The sequence below is a fragment of the Chrysochloris asiatica genome, unplaced genomic scaffold, assembly GCF_000296735.1.
Source record: "Chrysochloris asiatica unplaced genomic scaffold, ChrAsi1.0 scaffold00048, whole genome shotgun sequence".
Classification (NCBI taxonomy): Eukaryota; Metazoa; Chordata; class Mammalia; order Afrosoricida; family Chrysochloridae; genus Chrysochloris; species Chrysochloris asiatica.
In genome coordinates, this window is record NW_006408566.1 from 13506580 (window position 1) to 13522521 (window position 15942).

The window sequence follows — 15942 nt, forward strand, 5'->3', positions numbered from 1 at the left end:
CTATATAAGAATAATGGGGGATAGATTACGGTTATAATTGCTGTTACATTTTTAAGTTACCAGTGCATTGTTTCAAAGTGTAGTCCAGTTTGAGTTGATATTCTTTGCTTTCTAAGTTACTTGGACTCTGGGGAAAATTGTATACACATGCACATTTATCATAAAGATGCTATTGTCCTACCATTAAATTGTCATTGATGAAGATAGGGAAATAATGCATGGTCTCCTTTAAACAAATTATTAACAGTAAATCTGCTGTCTCTGTGGTGACAGTGTGTCAAAGGACAGATCAGGAGGGGACAGGTAAATGGAAGAGATTGGCTTAGGGCATTTTAGGTCCTAGAATCATGTATATATGGTTGAAGGTAATATGTGTGGAAAATCCTATTAATTTTTTTATTATGCATCTAAGATGAGGCTTTCTGCTCCCCTAAAGATTTCCAACCTCAGAAACCCTATCCTGGGTCACTGTGAGTTGGAATTGACTTGATGGCAGTAAGTTTGTGGTGTTTTTGTTTTGAGTATATAAACAGAACAATTGAAGAGATAATGATTTTATTTCTAAATATCTGGCATTGTCAACTGCTGTAAAATAGGGTATCTTTGTCGCTATCATTAGGTCTTCAGTTTCTTTTTATTCCATGTATTTTCATATTTTGACATGTTCACAGCAGAGGCAATTCTTCGTGAAAATTTATTTTTAATGGCAGAGATTTTTCTAAGGTAGTTTTGTAATGGTTTTTGTTCATTTTGCATTGTTTTTTATGTACCTCTAGGTCCTGGGGGTTTGGGAGGATCAGTGCATTATGCCACAATGGCTAGATCTGCTGTGAGACCCGCAAGCCTTAATTTGAATCGCTCTCGGAGCCTTAGTAATAGTAATCCAGATATATCTGGGACTCCCACCTCACCAGATGATGAAGTACGGTCAATCATCGGCAGTAAGGTAAATTGAAGATACTGGTTTGGAAATTGGTTTTCAGTTTCTGGATAAATGAGAAATGCCCAATTTTTAAAAAAAAGATGCATTCTTAATTTTGAACTTTATTTTAGTTAGTAGTCAAGAAATTAATCATTTCTTTCTGTTCGTAAGCATTGAGTGTTTCTTGTTTCTGGTCTGGGCACCCTACTCAAAATTTCTGTCAAATTTTTCAGTTTGTCTGGGATTACCAGGTACACATATAACATGCTTTTTCTGTCTTATACTCCATCATGTGAAAAATAGCTAAGTGGATTTTCTGTACAATTCAAAAGAGTGGCTGCTGTGTAGAAGAGATATGTCATCATTGATTTAAAATATATTCCTTCTTCTCTCCGAATTTCAAGAATCATGACTAACTTTGAATGATAATTAATTAGATTTCAAATGGAAAAGTGTGGTTTATTAAATAGTAGTTAATGGTTATTCTGGAATTCCCTGTGTGGTGCAAATGGTTCAAGTCCACCCAGAGGAGCTTTGGAAGAAAAGCCTAGCAATCTACTTCTGAAAAATCATCATTGAATATGGAGCGTTGTTCTACTCTGACACACAGGGTTGTCAAGACTTGGAATTTATTCTATGGCAACTGATTTTTTTAATGATTATCTCAAATGGTTGGAGAGACTACAGGTAGTAAAAAATCTGTCCTAATTCCTCTAAAAAATATTCTCAAGAAGTAGTTGTTACCTTTCTTTTGTAGAAAGTATATTAAAAAAAAACTCAGTTTAAGTAAGCTGGATGAAAGTACAGTAATAATTAGGGCAAGAAGTTACGTCACATTTGTGTTTTGGCTAAAAGTTTTCAAACTTAACATTCTATTGTTATAAAGGAGGTAGATAGATAATCATTGTTATAGAATCATAGCCAATCTTTCTTTTTCCCTTTCTAATACCTTTTTCTCTATCCTCCTTATCTCTTTATCTTCTATTTCATAGAAAAAGAAAATTGAAGTCATCAGAAAAAACTTTCACACATTTACTACCATTGTTGTTGTTAAGTATTGTGTAGTCGGTTCCGACTCACAGTGACCCTGCACAGGGTTTCCAAGGCTGTAAATCTTTACGGGAGCAGAAAGCCTCATCTTTCTCCCACAGAATGGCTGGTAGTTTCGAACTGCCAACCTTGAGGTTAGCAACCCAATTTGTAACCACTATGCTACCAGAGCTCCTTATTTACGACCACATCTACCTAATGTTATCCACAACCACTATTTAATACTATGTGTTTCCACCTGTTATTATAGATGAACTATCCATTCTTTTGAATCTATTCTTTCAACTTGTATATAAACTCCTGTGCCCTCTCACCTACTCAAGTCTTGCTCTGGTAGCTCTTAAATGTCTCTCCTACAGTCTCAATTTTTCCCAATCTGATGTGTCATTCCCATTTGCATGTAGTTATGCTCTCATTACTTGCCTTTACAACAGTCCTCTCTAGTATTTCAGTTGCTAGCTTCTTTGTAATTTCTTTGCTACCCTATGTAGTAGAATACCTTAAACCAATTCTCTGTAGTTCGCATCTCCAGTTCTTTTACTCCCATTCTCTTAACCCTACTTCAATCAGATGTTCTTTCCATCTTCAACCAAAACTGTCTTTTTTAATGCCACAAGTGCCCTCTGTGTTGCTAAATCCAATGAGTAATTCTCAGAACTCAGCTTACTTTACCTAACAGCTGCGTTTGACACAGTTGCATTTGGTTTCCTCCTTGGTTTGTTCAGTTTCCATGATACTACACTCTAGTGAGCCCTGGAGGCTAGTCGGTTACAAATTCAGCGAGTAACCAGAAGGTTAGCAGTTTGACCCCACCAGCTGCTATACCAGAGAAAGATGGGGCTTTCTATTACCCTAAAGATTTATAGCCTCAAAAACCCTGTATAGTATCAGTATGAGTCAGAATCGATTCAACAACACACTTTCTTGGTTTTCCTCTTTCTTGACTGCTTTTCTGTTTCCTTTGTAAATTTTTCTTTTTCTGATCTTTTAATCTGAAAATGCTTCAGGACTCTGCCCTTATTTCTGCTGTGCCTGTCTCTTCACTTTTCTTCAGTTCTTACTCTATACTCGTTCACTTGGTCATCTAATTCCATGACGTCTAATATGCTGATGACTCAAATTATCTTGCCAGTGCAGTTCTCTCTTTGTGATTCTAAACTCATCTGCTTTTTCTAAATAATTTTCTTATGATTCGGATATATTTTACAGGTAAAATATATCTACCCCCTCTACTATTACCACCATCTTGGTCTGAGCTCCAATCATCTGCTCCTGAATTATTGTAGTAGCATTACTAATGATCATCTTCCTTCCATCCTTGCCTTCCTACAATCTGTTCACCAGAAGGTTGCTTTAAAAACTTGAGTAAGAGCATGCCATTGCTTTGAGCAAGATCCTCCTGTGGTTAACTCTCTTACCTACTTTAAATGTTTGTCTTGAGTGCCACCTTCCCTGTGAGGTCTACTCTGGCTACTTATTTTAATATATAATCAGTTCTATTTTCCCCTCTGTCTTAATCCAGGGGCTTCCTATTCCATGTTGTACTTTATCCCCCCTCATAATACTGCCCTTTAATGTAGCATGTGAATTACTTATTTCTAAGATTATTTTTTATTGTTGTCTCCCTTTACCAGATGGCAATCAGGGATGCTTCTCACTTATGTATCCGAAACACCTAAAACAATGCCCAGCACATTGATGGTGCTCAATGGATATTTGTCCAGTGAATGAATGTCAGTCAATATTCAGTATCTATGACAAGGATAAACAACTTTGTGAAAAATTGGCTTATACTTTTGCTTGTCCTCTTACTATCAGGATTAATTACGTTTATCAGGATCTTCAGTGATGAGACTTTATAAAATTTTTAGTTAGACTTCATTCCATCATTTTAAATGCAGAATTTCTAAAATTCCAGCATACTTATATGACATAAATTGGTTGCTGTTGTTGTTAAGTGCCGTTGAGTTGGTTCTGACTATTAATGACCCTGTATATGGTTTCCAAGGAGTGGCTGGTGAGCTTGAGCCACCGACCTTGTGGTGCCAACTGACTTTGCAGTACAGCGCATTAGCCCACAATGCCACATAGGTTAGTAACTATAAAACATATCTGTGAGAATTTCTTCACAATTATTTTGTCAGACATATTTTTTCTTAATTCTACCAATCTTTTAAAATTTAGCTATTTAAATATATGGTTACATCAGGTTCAAATTCAATTTTTAAAATCAAATGCCAGTATAATATGACATTGATACATAATGTTATTCTAATATATATCATCTTCTATTTTTTTGTTCATTTATTAAACACTGAGAGCTTACCATGTGCTGGGCATTAAGTCGGGAACTTGTGGGTATAAAGACAAATGTTAATATAACATAAATGGTGATGTTGAATCAAATACAATATGGAGCTTATTCAAAGAAGGAGTCTTTATTTAGCAGACAAAATGAATATTTTACAAGGATGTGGACAAGAAAATCTTCACATGTCTGTGTGTACATTTTGTTAATCTGTGTTAACTTTGAGATCAGTTAGCATAGTTATCAAATTAGTAAAGATCAGTGATCAGTTTGCTTAACTAAGGGCTATTTGATATTCTTAACATTATAACACATAAATTACAGAAATTCTTTGCTTTACAACATAACAGACCACATGTATCCTGTAAATATTTAGCACTGACTTTTAATATTTTAGCATTAACTATTCAGAACATCAGTATTGTGGATATAAAGTAGAACTAAAGGCACAAAGAGATTGATTGTTTAATCTAAAATTACTAATTAACATATTTTAAAGTAAATTATTAATGAATTCCAAAGTAAATTTTTGCATACAGAGAAGTTATTATTGTTTTTAAATTTTATTACAGAGAAGAACACAATTATAGTTTTACAGAAGTCGAATCTGTATGCTTTGTTATGTTTGTAACATGAGTGCTATAGTTAAATGCTATGGATTTGGGTGTGATGCCTAGTGATCCTGTATAGGGCTTCCAAGGCTTTAAAATCTTTATGGGAACAGTTAGCCTCATCTTTCTCCCTTGGAATGGCTGGTAGATACAAACTACGAACTACTCTAACAGAGCTCTTGAGTGGTGATTGTAAAAATGGAAAATGGCAGGAAGAATTTGACATATTATAGAAACTTAATTTTGGAGACATGAAAATTTGGTGTTAACTTACCTGGAATACAGGAGTGTGGTAGCTCTGTATAATAAGCATTAGACCGTGAACCACAGCGTCAGCAGTTTAAGCCCACCAGCTAATCTGTTCTCACAAAGATTTATAACCGTAGAAACCTCATACACGGTCGCTTTGAGTTGGAACCGACTCGACAGAACTTAGCAACATCTGGAAAACATTGCTTGCTGGTTTTATTTCAAGTGTATTTGTTACAAAATTTTATAGTATTTGAATAGTGTCTAATTTACTTTGCTAGGAAGCACTTTTTAATATATGGAAATATTTTTTGAAGACTACTTTTGAGAATTTACTACATTGCAGTCATTTCATTTAGCAGTGTATTTTCAGTATTTAATTTGACCCTTACAATATGAGGGAGACACTGTCATCATCCCTTTTCATAGATGGTGGTGGTGGTGTGCCTTAGAGTTGGTTCTGACTCATAGCGATCCTGCATAGAGTTTCTGAGGCTGTAAGTCTTTATGGAAGCAGAAATCCTCATCTTTCTCCCATGGAACAGCTGGTAGTTTCAAACTGCTGACCTTGATGTTAGCAGCCCAACTCATAGCCACTACACCACCAGCGCTCCTTTTTCATAGATAAGACACTGTAAAAGAGACTTAAAGGATTTAGCTTATATTTTATAGCTAGGTAGCAACAGAGCCTGGATTTGACCCTCAACTGCTACCTTACACATTCATTGTTTGAAATGATGCAAAATTTATACTTCAGTTTTTCTGCATATTTTTTAAAAGTAAGGAAAAAGAAGGGACAATGGTTTCCCCCAAACCTAAGCCCTTGAGAATTGTAGTTTGTTTCATTTTCTCATTACTCCTTCCTTTTCCCCCTTCTTCCCTTTCTCTGTTCCTCTCTTTTAAATACTTCCCTTAAAGTAAATAAAACATACGGATCCCTTGGTTCACTCCTAGAGAGTCTGATTAAATTGTTTTGAGGTCGAGCCTGTGCATTTTTTCTTTTAGGCAGAGTAGATTACCATTTTTAAGCAATTTCTTTTAGTTATCCTTTATTTGGTACCTTCTTGTTCGGGTTCATATGCAACACTATATTATTATAATATTATCTTAATGATGATAGTGATGGAGCTATAGGAAATTCCTAAGATATTGCCAGCATAGTATTTTTATTTATATCAAAAGTACCCCTATGTATTTAATATAACAAGCATAATAAAAGTGAATGCAATTGAAAATCCACCGTCATTTTTAAGACATAACAAGTATTAGGCATCATTTTTTTCTTTATTTTAATTTGAACTGTCTTACAAGTATAACATTTGTTATAATTTAGCAGATGATAGATACAACCTTGCTTGCTGAACGTGAAAAGGACTTAAAATACTTTATTGATGAATATTTAAGACCACTGCCTTTGGTAGGGGTTGCAACTCAATGTAAAGAAAACAAAAATCCTCACCACTGGACCAATAAATAACATCAAGACAAATGGAGAAAAGACTGAAGTTATCAAAGACTTCGTTTTACTTGAATCAACCATCAACACTCATGGAAGCAGCAGCCAGGAAATACACGATGTGTTGCTGAGAACTATGGTGCCCCTGACCCCAGCCATGGTATTTTCAGTAGCCTCATATGCATCTGAAAGTTGGACAATGAATAAGAAAGACCACAAAAGAATTGATGAATTTGATTTATGGTTGTGGAGAAGAATATTAAAAGTAGTATGGACTGACAGAAGAATAAACAAATCTATGTTAGAAGAAGTATGGCCAGAATGCCCCTTAGAAGCCAGGATGTCCAGACTTCGTCTCTGATACCTTGGACATATTTTCAGGAGATAATATGTCCCTGGAGAAGGATATCATGTTTGGTAAAGTGGAGGGTCAGACAAAAAGAGGAAGACCCTAAACAAGAAGGATTGGCACATTGGCAGCAGCAGTGGACTCAAGCGTAGCAGCAATTGTGAGATTGGCACTGGACCTGTCAGTGTTTTGTTCTGTTGTGCATCAGTAGGTTGCTATGAGTCAGTACCTACGCCATGACATCTAATAACAACTGAAATTCAAATGCTTGCTTGATACTGCATGGTGCCTATCTCTTTAAAAAGGGAAAAAGGATACAGGGTTAAATACCATTATGGAGTATGTGTGCAGTAGGTTTCACTACATGAGATATATAATTAAATGAAATTACTTTAGGAAAGAATGAGAATTTTTTTCCTGCTATTTCTTCCTTCAAACTCTAGTTAAATTCAGAGAAAATTATTTGTTATTTCTTTTCCACCATCTTTAAAAGGATTGGGTGGCAGGGATGGCGCTGTGGGAACTTTAGTTGTTGGTATTTCAAGGTGAACGTTTTACATAAAAGGGAATTATCTTTCATGTTGTACTTGGTGCTCTTGGTTATTTTATTTTAAAACCATGTTGTTGTAGTAAAATAATTTGGGTAAACTAATACTCTATTGGTGCCTATAAGTTTTGATTGCTTTAACAGTACTAATTAAAATCATGTCTGCATTGGAAAGTCTAGATTTCTTTAAGAATAATTTATGGCATGCAACATGTAATATTTCTTTCCTTTCCAACTGCTTTCTATTATATGCTTAGGGTTTAGATCGCTCCAATTCCTGGGTTAACACTGGTGGTCCAAAAGCTGCCCCATGGGGATCCAACCCCAGTCCAAGTGCAGAATCAACACAGGTGGTGTTTACATTAGAAGCTTCTTTATTGGCTGCTGAGTTTTCCCTTTAGAACATTACTTTTTAGTACATACTGTGATTTCAGTGGCTTGCTTTTTTCATCATTAAAAAGTGTTGGTTTGTTGTTGTTGTTTGTTTGTTTACTTAGCACATTTCCTAGCTAATCTGCATGAATACAACCAGTTGCACCAGTCTGCTCTCCCTGTCTGTTTTCTGTTTTCTCCTCCTCTTCCTCCTTCTATGTACTCTCACTGGGATTTCAGTGCCTGCTGCTTATACAATTGATGGCTTTGATTATGGTGGAAGCACTCTAGGGGAAGCACATTTTTAGTAGGGATTTTTGTATGGAAAAACAGCCCATAGTTTTAATTTGCTTTTACTTTTAGATAAAACTATTGGATCATTTTCATGTAGCATTTATTATTATTTGTGTTTTTCATGATCACTGAGTAGGAAGACTAGTAGTACACTGAAATTAACTGCAAATAGTATATTAATATTGTTAAATGCCAATAGCAAAATTAAGTTTGAATTGTGTTGCAAAGTATGAAATTTGTTATAATTAAGTTGAATTAGGTTTTGATTACTTCAGTCTAGTTGCTTGAATGCTAATACTGCATGGTTCCTCAAAATATACTTCTCATCTGCATTTTGGCCCTGGAAGAAAATGTTCTTGATATAAAATTTAAATGTCTGTTTAATATTATGAATGATTTATATTGGATAATAACAACCAGGCATACCAAAAGAATAGTTTCTGATAATAGTTTTGTTTTGTTTTTTTATAAAGCAAAAAAATCATTTTAAACTTTTTGTTTTCTTTATTGAACTAAAACCCCTGACTTCTTTTGTGGCCTAAGACAAGTTGAGAAGTACGTTTTTACTTTACTATATATGTGCATGTGCATAGATCACACAAATAAAAGTTTCATTCTTTGCAGCACTTTGAATAGTACATAGTCAGTAAAATACTCTTTTTAAACACAAAAGAGATATAGAAGCCATTTTTATACTTCTAATGCATTGTCATTAAAGCAGCTTAAAATGATGAAAATGATATGAACCATAACATAGATGGTTGTTGAAACCATGTTAAAATTCTTATTTTTAAATCTATACATACTCCTTGAGCTGCAAAATCATCCACAGCAAACTTTAATGCTATCTCGTCATTCATTCATCTCCACTCCATAGGCTATGGATCGAAGTTGTAATCGTATGTCTTCGCACACAGAGACGTCAAGTTTCTTACAAACATTAACGGGACGTTTACCAACTAAAAAGGTAGATTCATATGAAGACAGTTCATAAAGGGGGAAAGTAATTTTAGCGATTAAACAGATGTAAAGTTTCTTTACATAACCAGTATGAGATGTTACAATCATTGCACTGTGTTTTAACATGCATCAGAGCAAGCACTGCTTGCCTGATGCCTTGATCTTTTATATTATAGTATTTCTATCTTGTGGGATAGACTGTTTTTGGAGTTAAGTAAATTCAAATTTGCTTATTGGATTTTAGTACAAAAACCATAACAACTCAATTTTGTTTCTGTAACTATTTCTGTTTTGTGTTTTGAATCTCCAGGGAAAGGAAGATGAGTTAGAAAAATTATCACTCTTAGTAAGAGATGTTGATTTGCTTCCCTTATGCACTTTTGTTAGTCTTTTCTCATTTAATATCCGCCAATTTGTAAATGCTTTGTATGTGTATTTATTATAAGGCAGGAATTGTCTTCCCCCCCCCCTTTTTTTTTTCTTCTTCAAAGAAAAGACTTTAAATACCTAAACACTTGAAAAGTAGTGATTTAAGTAAAAATTCAAATTTTTGAATATATTTCCTAAATTGTACCAGCAAAGTTTGTGACTATATTTGCACATGGTAACATAAATATTCAGGTAAAAACATGATGCTCATCATAACTGGTTTTTGATCTAGTTTCGATTTGCAAGTACAATTTAGGAGGCCATTTCTCACATGTCCTTTGAAAATTACATTTTACTCGAAGAAAACATGTAATTTTTTTAAGCTATTGAGCATACAGCTGTCTTATATGCTAAATAGTCGTTTCGTTAATGGGTGTCATCACTGCATCATTGAATGGTTCACATGCCATGTTTTGCTTAGTCTCATGATATCTTCATTTGTATTTGCATTATTATTTAGTGTTTGTTATCAGCAGATTTGTTCTTGATAATAACTTTGGGTTTACTTCTGGATAGCTTTTTCATGAGGAGCTGGCTTTGCAGTGGGTGGTTTGCAGTGGCAGCGTTCGGGAGGCAGCTTTGCAACAGGCCTGGTTCTTTTTTGAGTTAATGGTGAGCAAACCAAACACATTCTTTCAGTTTCTGTTTTTTTTTTTCTGTGTGAAAAACTTCATGGTATTCATTATTAATCCTTGTTATCTTTGTTGTCTATTTTGTGGTTATACATAAGACAAGATTACTTATATTATATCTGTAAATAACAATTATGGACCTACAAGATAGTTTCTGTAGAATTAGAAAAGTTTCAGACTCACTTTAACTCCATGTTTCTCCAGAAATGGTTGTAGAAGCTGCTATCTTTTTAAAGAAAACTTGTGACAGATGCTTTCCTTGTCTAAACATACAAATGTGTGATAGCAGTACTGTAGATATTTTATGCCAGGTATAGATAAAGAGAGTTTTATAGATCTACTCACTGCTAGAAAGCCCTTTGGGGAGTGCCTGTTTATAGCTAATAATAAAAAGCAAAACAAAATATTTTTTCCTGGTTTAATAGGTTATCCTAAAAATGAAGGAGTGAAAGAATGGATTAATATTTTAATAAATGTGTAAGCAAATAGATGCATGTATATAAATAAGCAAAAACAGCAGATATCAAGAGTCCACAATCTGCTAGCATGGCTCTATGGCTTACAGAGGTTAAGTGACTTGTCTAAGTAAGCACAACTTGAAGATAACAGAGCTAGTATTTAAACCCTGGCATTTTGGCTCGAGGGAACCTTTGATTAATCTTTTAACTTATAGAAAGCAAATATCATTGCAACCTTTTCTTCCAAAAAAAAAAAAATGTAAAAAATAAATGGAAGCAAAGGAGAATGAAAGCAGCGACAAAAGGAAAGGGACAAGCGAGAGAGAAGAAAAGAGAAAACGCAATGGGAACATATTCAGAATTTATAAGTTCATTTCAGCACTGAATGTTGTTTGTTTGAAACAAGAGGACATTTTTCTCTAGTGATTTGTTGTTGTTGTTGTTGTTATGAAGTGCCTTTGAGTCAATTCCAACCCATGGTGACCCTGTATAGGGTTTCCAAGGAACGACTGGTGAACTTGAACCGCTGACCTTGCGTATCAAACTGACTTTGCATTCCAGCGCATAACTCGCAGAGCCACACCAGAAATCCAAATTACCCATTAAAGTAATTTGGGAACCTCATGGAGGGGTCAGTTAATGCATTGGACTGCAAAGTCAGTTTGAACCACAAGGTCCGTGGTTCAAGTTCACCAGCCACTCCTTGGGAACTCTATACAAGGTCATGATGGGTGGGAACTGACTCAATGACACTTAACAGCAACAGCAAATGAATGATAAGAAGCTCTCCTCACTCCCCAGTAGAGAATAAACATAAAATTTACATTTTAAGTGTTTTCAGTAATAGATGGAAATTGTCATTTTGACTTTTTTTATAGCTTTACATTTGTGTTCAGATTTCCTAAAAGTAATCTAAAGGCAACAGTTTAAAGTGTTGTTTTTTTTTTTTTTTGGCTAACTATAGAATGTTAGCTTTTGTTTCCCTGAAATTTCAAATTCTTTATTACCACTGCCCCAGTTTTGAAGTAAGAATATATCTCTTAAAGCTTTTTATAAATGTAAATCAGTCTTAGTTTTAAACAAATATTTGTTTTTAATATCTAGTCATCAGCTATTTGGGGTATGTGGTGACTATAGGGTAAACACTGGATGTGAAGTACACGGTTCTCTGAGGAAGAAAGATGAGGCTTTCTGTTCTCTCAAAGATTTACAGCCCCTGAAACCCACCCCTTACAGAGTCACTATGTGACAGAACCAATTGGTCACATTAACAATAACAACAATCAAATACTTACTTTACACCCACTATACACCACTATACACTGGGTGCTGAAGGCACTGTAACGAAGACAAGTTTTCTAATCTCTCAGGTCTTACAGTTTGGGGCAGAAAATGGCAAAATTCCTGAGTGTTGGAAATTTTTTATCAAAACAGTATCAGAGGCATGACATTTTGTTCTTTTGATCTACACAGAATTTTTTGTTATTAGTAAGATCATTTTATGACAGTGATAGAATTGTGTTTTAAATTTCTTTGTTAAGTGTCATCTTGTCGTTTCCAACTCATAGCAACCCTATATCGAGTTTCTGAGGAGCAGCTAGTGGATTTGAACTGCCAACCTTGTGGTTTGCAATCCAGTGCTGATTCTACAGTGCCAGATATTAAATATTATAGGAAATTTAAAAAATATTTGCAGGTCTAAAATTAATTCAGCTATCTTTTAATTCACAAGGTGTCAGGTAAAAATGTAGTCTTGGTATGGCGCTGTGGGTTAGTGCACTGGACTGCAAAGTCTGTTTGAAATGCAGGGTCAGTGGTTTAAGCTCACCAGCTACTCCTTGGAAACCCTATACAGGGTCGCTATGGGTTGGAACCAACTCAGTGGCACTAAACATAAGATAAGGTAAAAATAACCCAGTTCTACAATGTAGAATTATAGAAACTGTAAATTAAATCAGTAAGAAATGAACACTCGTAGCTTATATCTTTTTTTCAGGTAAAGAGCATGGTACACCATTTATACTTTAATGACAAACTTGATGCTCCAAGGAAGAATCGTTTTCCAGAACGTTTCATGGATGACATTTCTGCCCTTGTCAGCACTATTGCTAGTGATATAGTGTCACGATTTCAGAAGGTAATGACAACTAATTTTTTATTCAGTCTCTTTCAAGCTAAGATTAAAGTTTCATATTTTAATGTTTTTTGCTTTTTATTTTGTTTTCTCAGGACATAGAGATGGTTGAAAGACTCAACACAAGTCTGGCATTCTTTCTCAATGATTTGCTCTCTGTTATGGACAGAGGATTTGTCTTTAGCCTTATAAAGTCCTGTTATAAACAGGTAATGAATAATTAGTAATAAAATATTTAAATGCTTTGTTTGCTCCTTTCTAGGCCTAACGCTAAATTAGTTTCAAGGACACATGTCTATGTAGATGTTAAAAAAGTGTAGCATATTTTTATCATTATTGTTATTAAGTGCTGTTGAATTGGGTTTCTTGGATAGACTTTCCAAGGAGCAGCTGCTGGTGGGTGTGAACTGCTGACCTTGTGGTTAGCAGCCCAGCACTTATCCTATAGCACCACACCAGGACTCCAAGGAGAAAAATAAACTGCATTTATTTTAGTAGCACTCAAGACTGTGGCAAACTGATTATCAGTACCATAGGCTTTTCCTTGAGTTATATTGTCCCCAGTCATGAGAACTTTTTGATTCTCTTTCTGGAGCATACCAAGAAGTTAATAATTTAAATGCAAGGATGCATTCCATTGTAGCACTTACATTGAATGAGCAGCTAACTGAACTTTTGGGTGATTTTTTTTAAATCACAAGGTGATTTTGCTATGCTATGTGTTATTGCCACCACAGCTCTGGAGATTGAGACATCATGATATTTGTGGACTCAGTATGTTGCTTTTACTAAATAAGTATCCTGGAACTTTTCTATAAACAGCTGATTTTGTTTTACAAATTTATCAAACAATTAATGAAATCTTGTCTTGACTTACTATTACGGTCATAATAGAACTATCACCAGTAGGTGCCTTTATGAAGTTCATGTTCTCACCGTTCTGGAGGCTAGAAGTCCAAATTCAGAGTGTGGTACTGGTGGGAAGGTCTTCCTTGTCAGTAGCCTGGGGTTCCTTGGCATCTGTCTTCCCCCTATGTATCTCTGTCTATTTTTCTACTATAATTCAGAGTGATTAGGTTCAGGACTCACCTACTCTTGCATGGCCTTATTAACATAAAAAGAAAAAACTTGTTTCCAGATAGGACTGCACGTGCAGCTAAAGGGTTTCAATACAAACAATGTGAGGATTCAATCCAATTTATAACATCTCCCTTTTGGAAACCATTAAGGTATTGCTTATGATGGTCAACTTGGTTTCAAAAATTTGTGGGAAAATGGAATTGAAAGATAGATGTTTTCCATGAACGTTTTGAAGCCCCTTGTGTAAACATTCCAGAATTACCTAGTTGTTGGTAAGTGCCATTGAGTGGGTTCTGACCTTGTATAGGTTTTTCAAGGCGCAGCTAGTGGGTTTGAGTCGACAACCTTGCAATAAACAGCCCAGTGCTTATCCTACAGCACCACACCAGGACTCCAGAATTACCTCGAGAGTTTTTTAAATAGAGATTACTGGGTCCTATCCCCAAATTATTGAAGAGTTAAAACTTTGGTGGTGGGAATGGGTTGTTGTTGTTGTTGTTGTTAAGTGCCTTCTGTAGTGCTTACAAAATACTTCCCAGCTAATCCATATTGGTTTTAAGGAACTACTGGTCTACAATGCTATTTGACAGTCTAATATTAGAACTTTGAAGGTTTATTCTTTGTTGTTTGCTTGTTTTATTTTGTTTTTTAGTTATTGTTGTTAAAAACTATGCTCGGGCAATGACCCACTTGAAAATATTTGCAGTACCATGTATTATTTGGAGTTCTGGTGTGGTGCTATAGGTTAATGCGCCAGACTCCAAAGCCATTTGAACTGCAAGATTGGCAGTTCAAGCTCACCAGCTGCTCCTTGGAAATCCTATACAGGGTCACTATGGGTTGGAATCAACTTGACGGCACCTAACAACAACAATGCATTATTTATATTTTTCTCCCAAATTTTTATGCAATCCAAACTTGTCTTGCCTTTATTCTACAGATAGTGACCTTCTGTTGTTGTTAAGTGCTGTCAAGTCAGTTCTGAGTCACAATGACCCTGTAAAGGGCTTCCAAGTAGTGGGTAGTGGGTTTGAACCTTTGACCTTGTGATTAGCAGTTCAGTGCTTATCCTACAAGTACCTCAGCAGGATTCCATAGTAGATCCTAGAGATCATAAATCTATTTAGTTAGTATATTGTATGTCTCCTTGTATATGTACTGTAATGGAGAAAATAGCCCAATAAATAGTTAAAAAAAACACAAAGTGCTCTGGAAAAAAAAAGACTTACTTTTAAGAAGTGATGATAAAGTTATTTTGAAAGGTTAAGTGGTCACTATACATTCTCCTCGAAAACCCTTAACATACATTCTCTTACAAGTTTTTGAAAAGTGGAAATATTAATGCTATAATGGAAATATAATAATACAGAATTTTGGTTAATCAAATGGAGTTTTACAGTAACTCTTATGGTTCGAAATTTTGTCATTTTAGCAATTATTGGAAAAGCTGATACTTATATGTAAACCATAAAGCTGAAAATTTGCTGTTTAATAAGATTTTTAAATTCTTCAGTACTGAATTCCTGTGTTAATATTGGAAAACTGATATACTTATTTGGTGTTCTTTCACTTATGCAATGCATACTAGGTTTCTTCAAAGCTTTATTCATTACCAAATCCAAGTATCTTAGTGTCCTTGAGGTTGGATTTTCTGCGAATCATCTGCAGCCATGAGCACTATGTTACATTAAACTTACCCTGTAGTTTACTTACTCCGCCTGCATCTCCATCTCCCTCTGTTTCCTCTGCAACATCTCAGGTATGTAAAGTGTATGATCTTATATGTGTGTGTGTATAAGTACATATTTCTTTAAAAAAAAAATTAACACTGGAAAAACAATGAACACTTACTGAATAATAGCTGGAAGCTGGATGGTTGTTGTTATTGTTAAGTGCAGTTGAATTGGTTCCAACTCCCAGTTTAGAGCTTCTGAGGCTTTAAATCTTCTCAGGAGCAGAAAACCTCATCTTTCATCTGATCTGTGGAGCAGCTGGAGGGTTCAAACCATGGACCTTGTGGTTTGCAGTCCAGTGCTTATTGTATGGAGCTGGATGATATTCACTCATCTAATCCTTGGAGCAATTTTTTTA

The 15942-nt window shown here is 35.1% G+C and overlaps 1 protein-coding gene across 8 annotated transcripts in view; it reads left to right on the forward strand.

The window, feature by feature from the left end:
- Positions 1-15942, forward strand: part of DOCK7 (dedicator of cytokinesis 7) — a 254019-nt gene that overhangs the window by 145952 nt on the left and 92125 nt on the right. For 4 of the 8 annotated variants that reach the window (XM_006862471.1, XM_006862472.1, XM_006862473.1 and 1 more), the window contains 7 exons: positions 777-946; positions 7750-7842; positions 9036-9125; positions 10064-10159; positions 12634-12774; positions 12867-12980; positions 15440-15610. In XM_006862471.1, the coding sequence (XP_006862533.1) occupies positions 777-946; positions 7750-7842; positions 9036-9125; positions 10064-10159; positions 12634-12774; positions 12867-12980; positions 15440-15610 (875 nt within the window). The remainder of the gene's footprint in view (positions 1-776; positions 947-7749; positions 7843-9035; positions 9126-10063; positions 10160-12633; positions 12775-12866; positions 12981-15439; positions 15611-15942) is intronic. The other 4 variants (XM_006862475.1, XM_006862477.1, XM_006862476.1 and 1 more) reach the window with 1 other exon arrangement.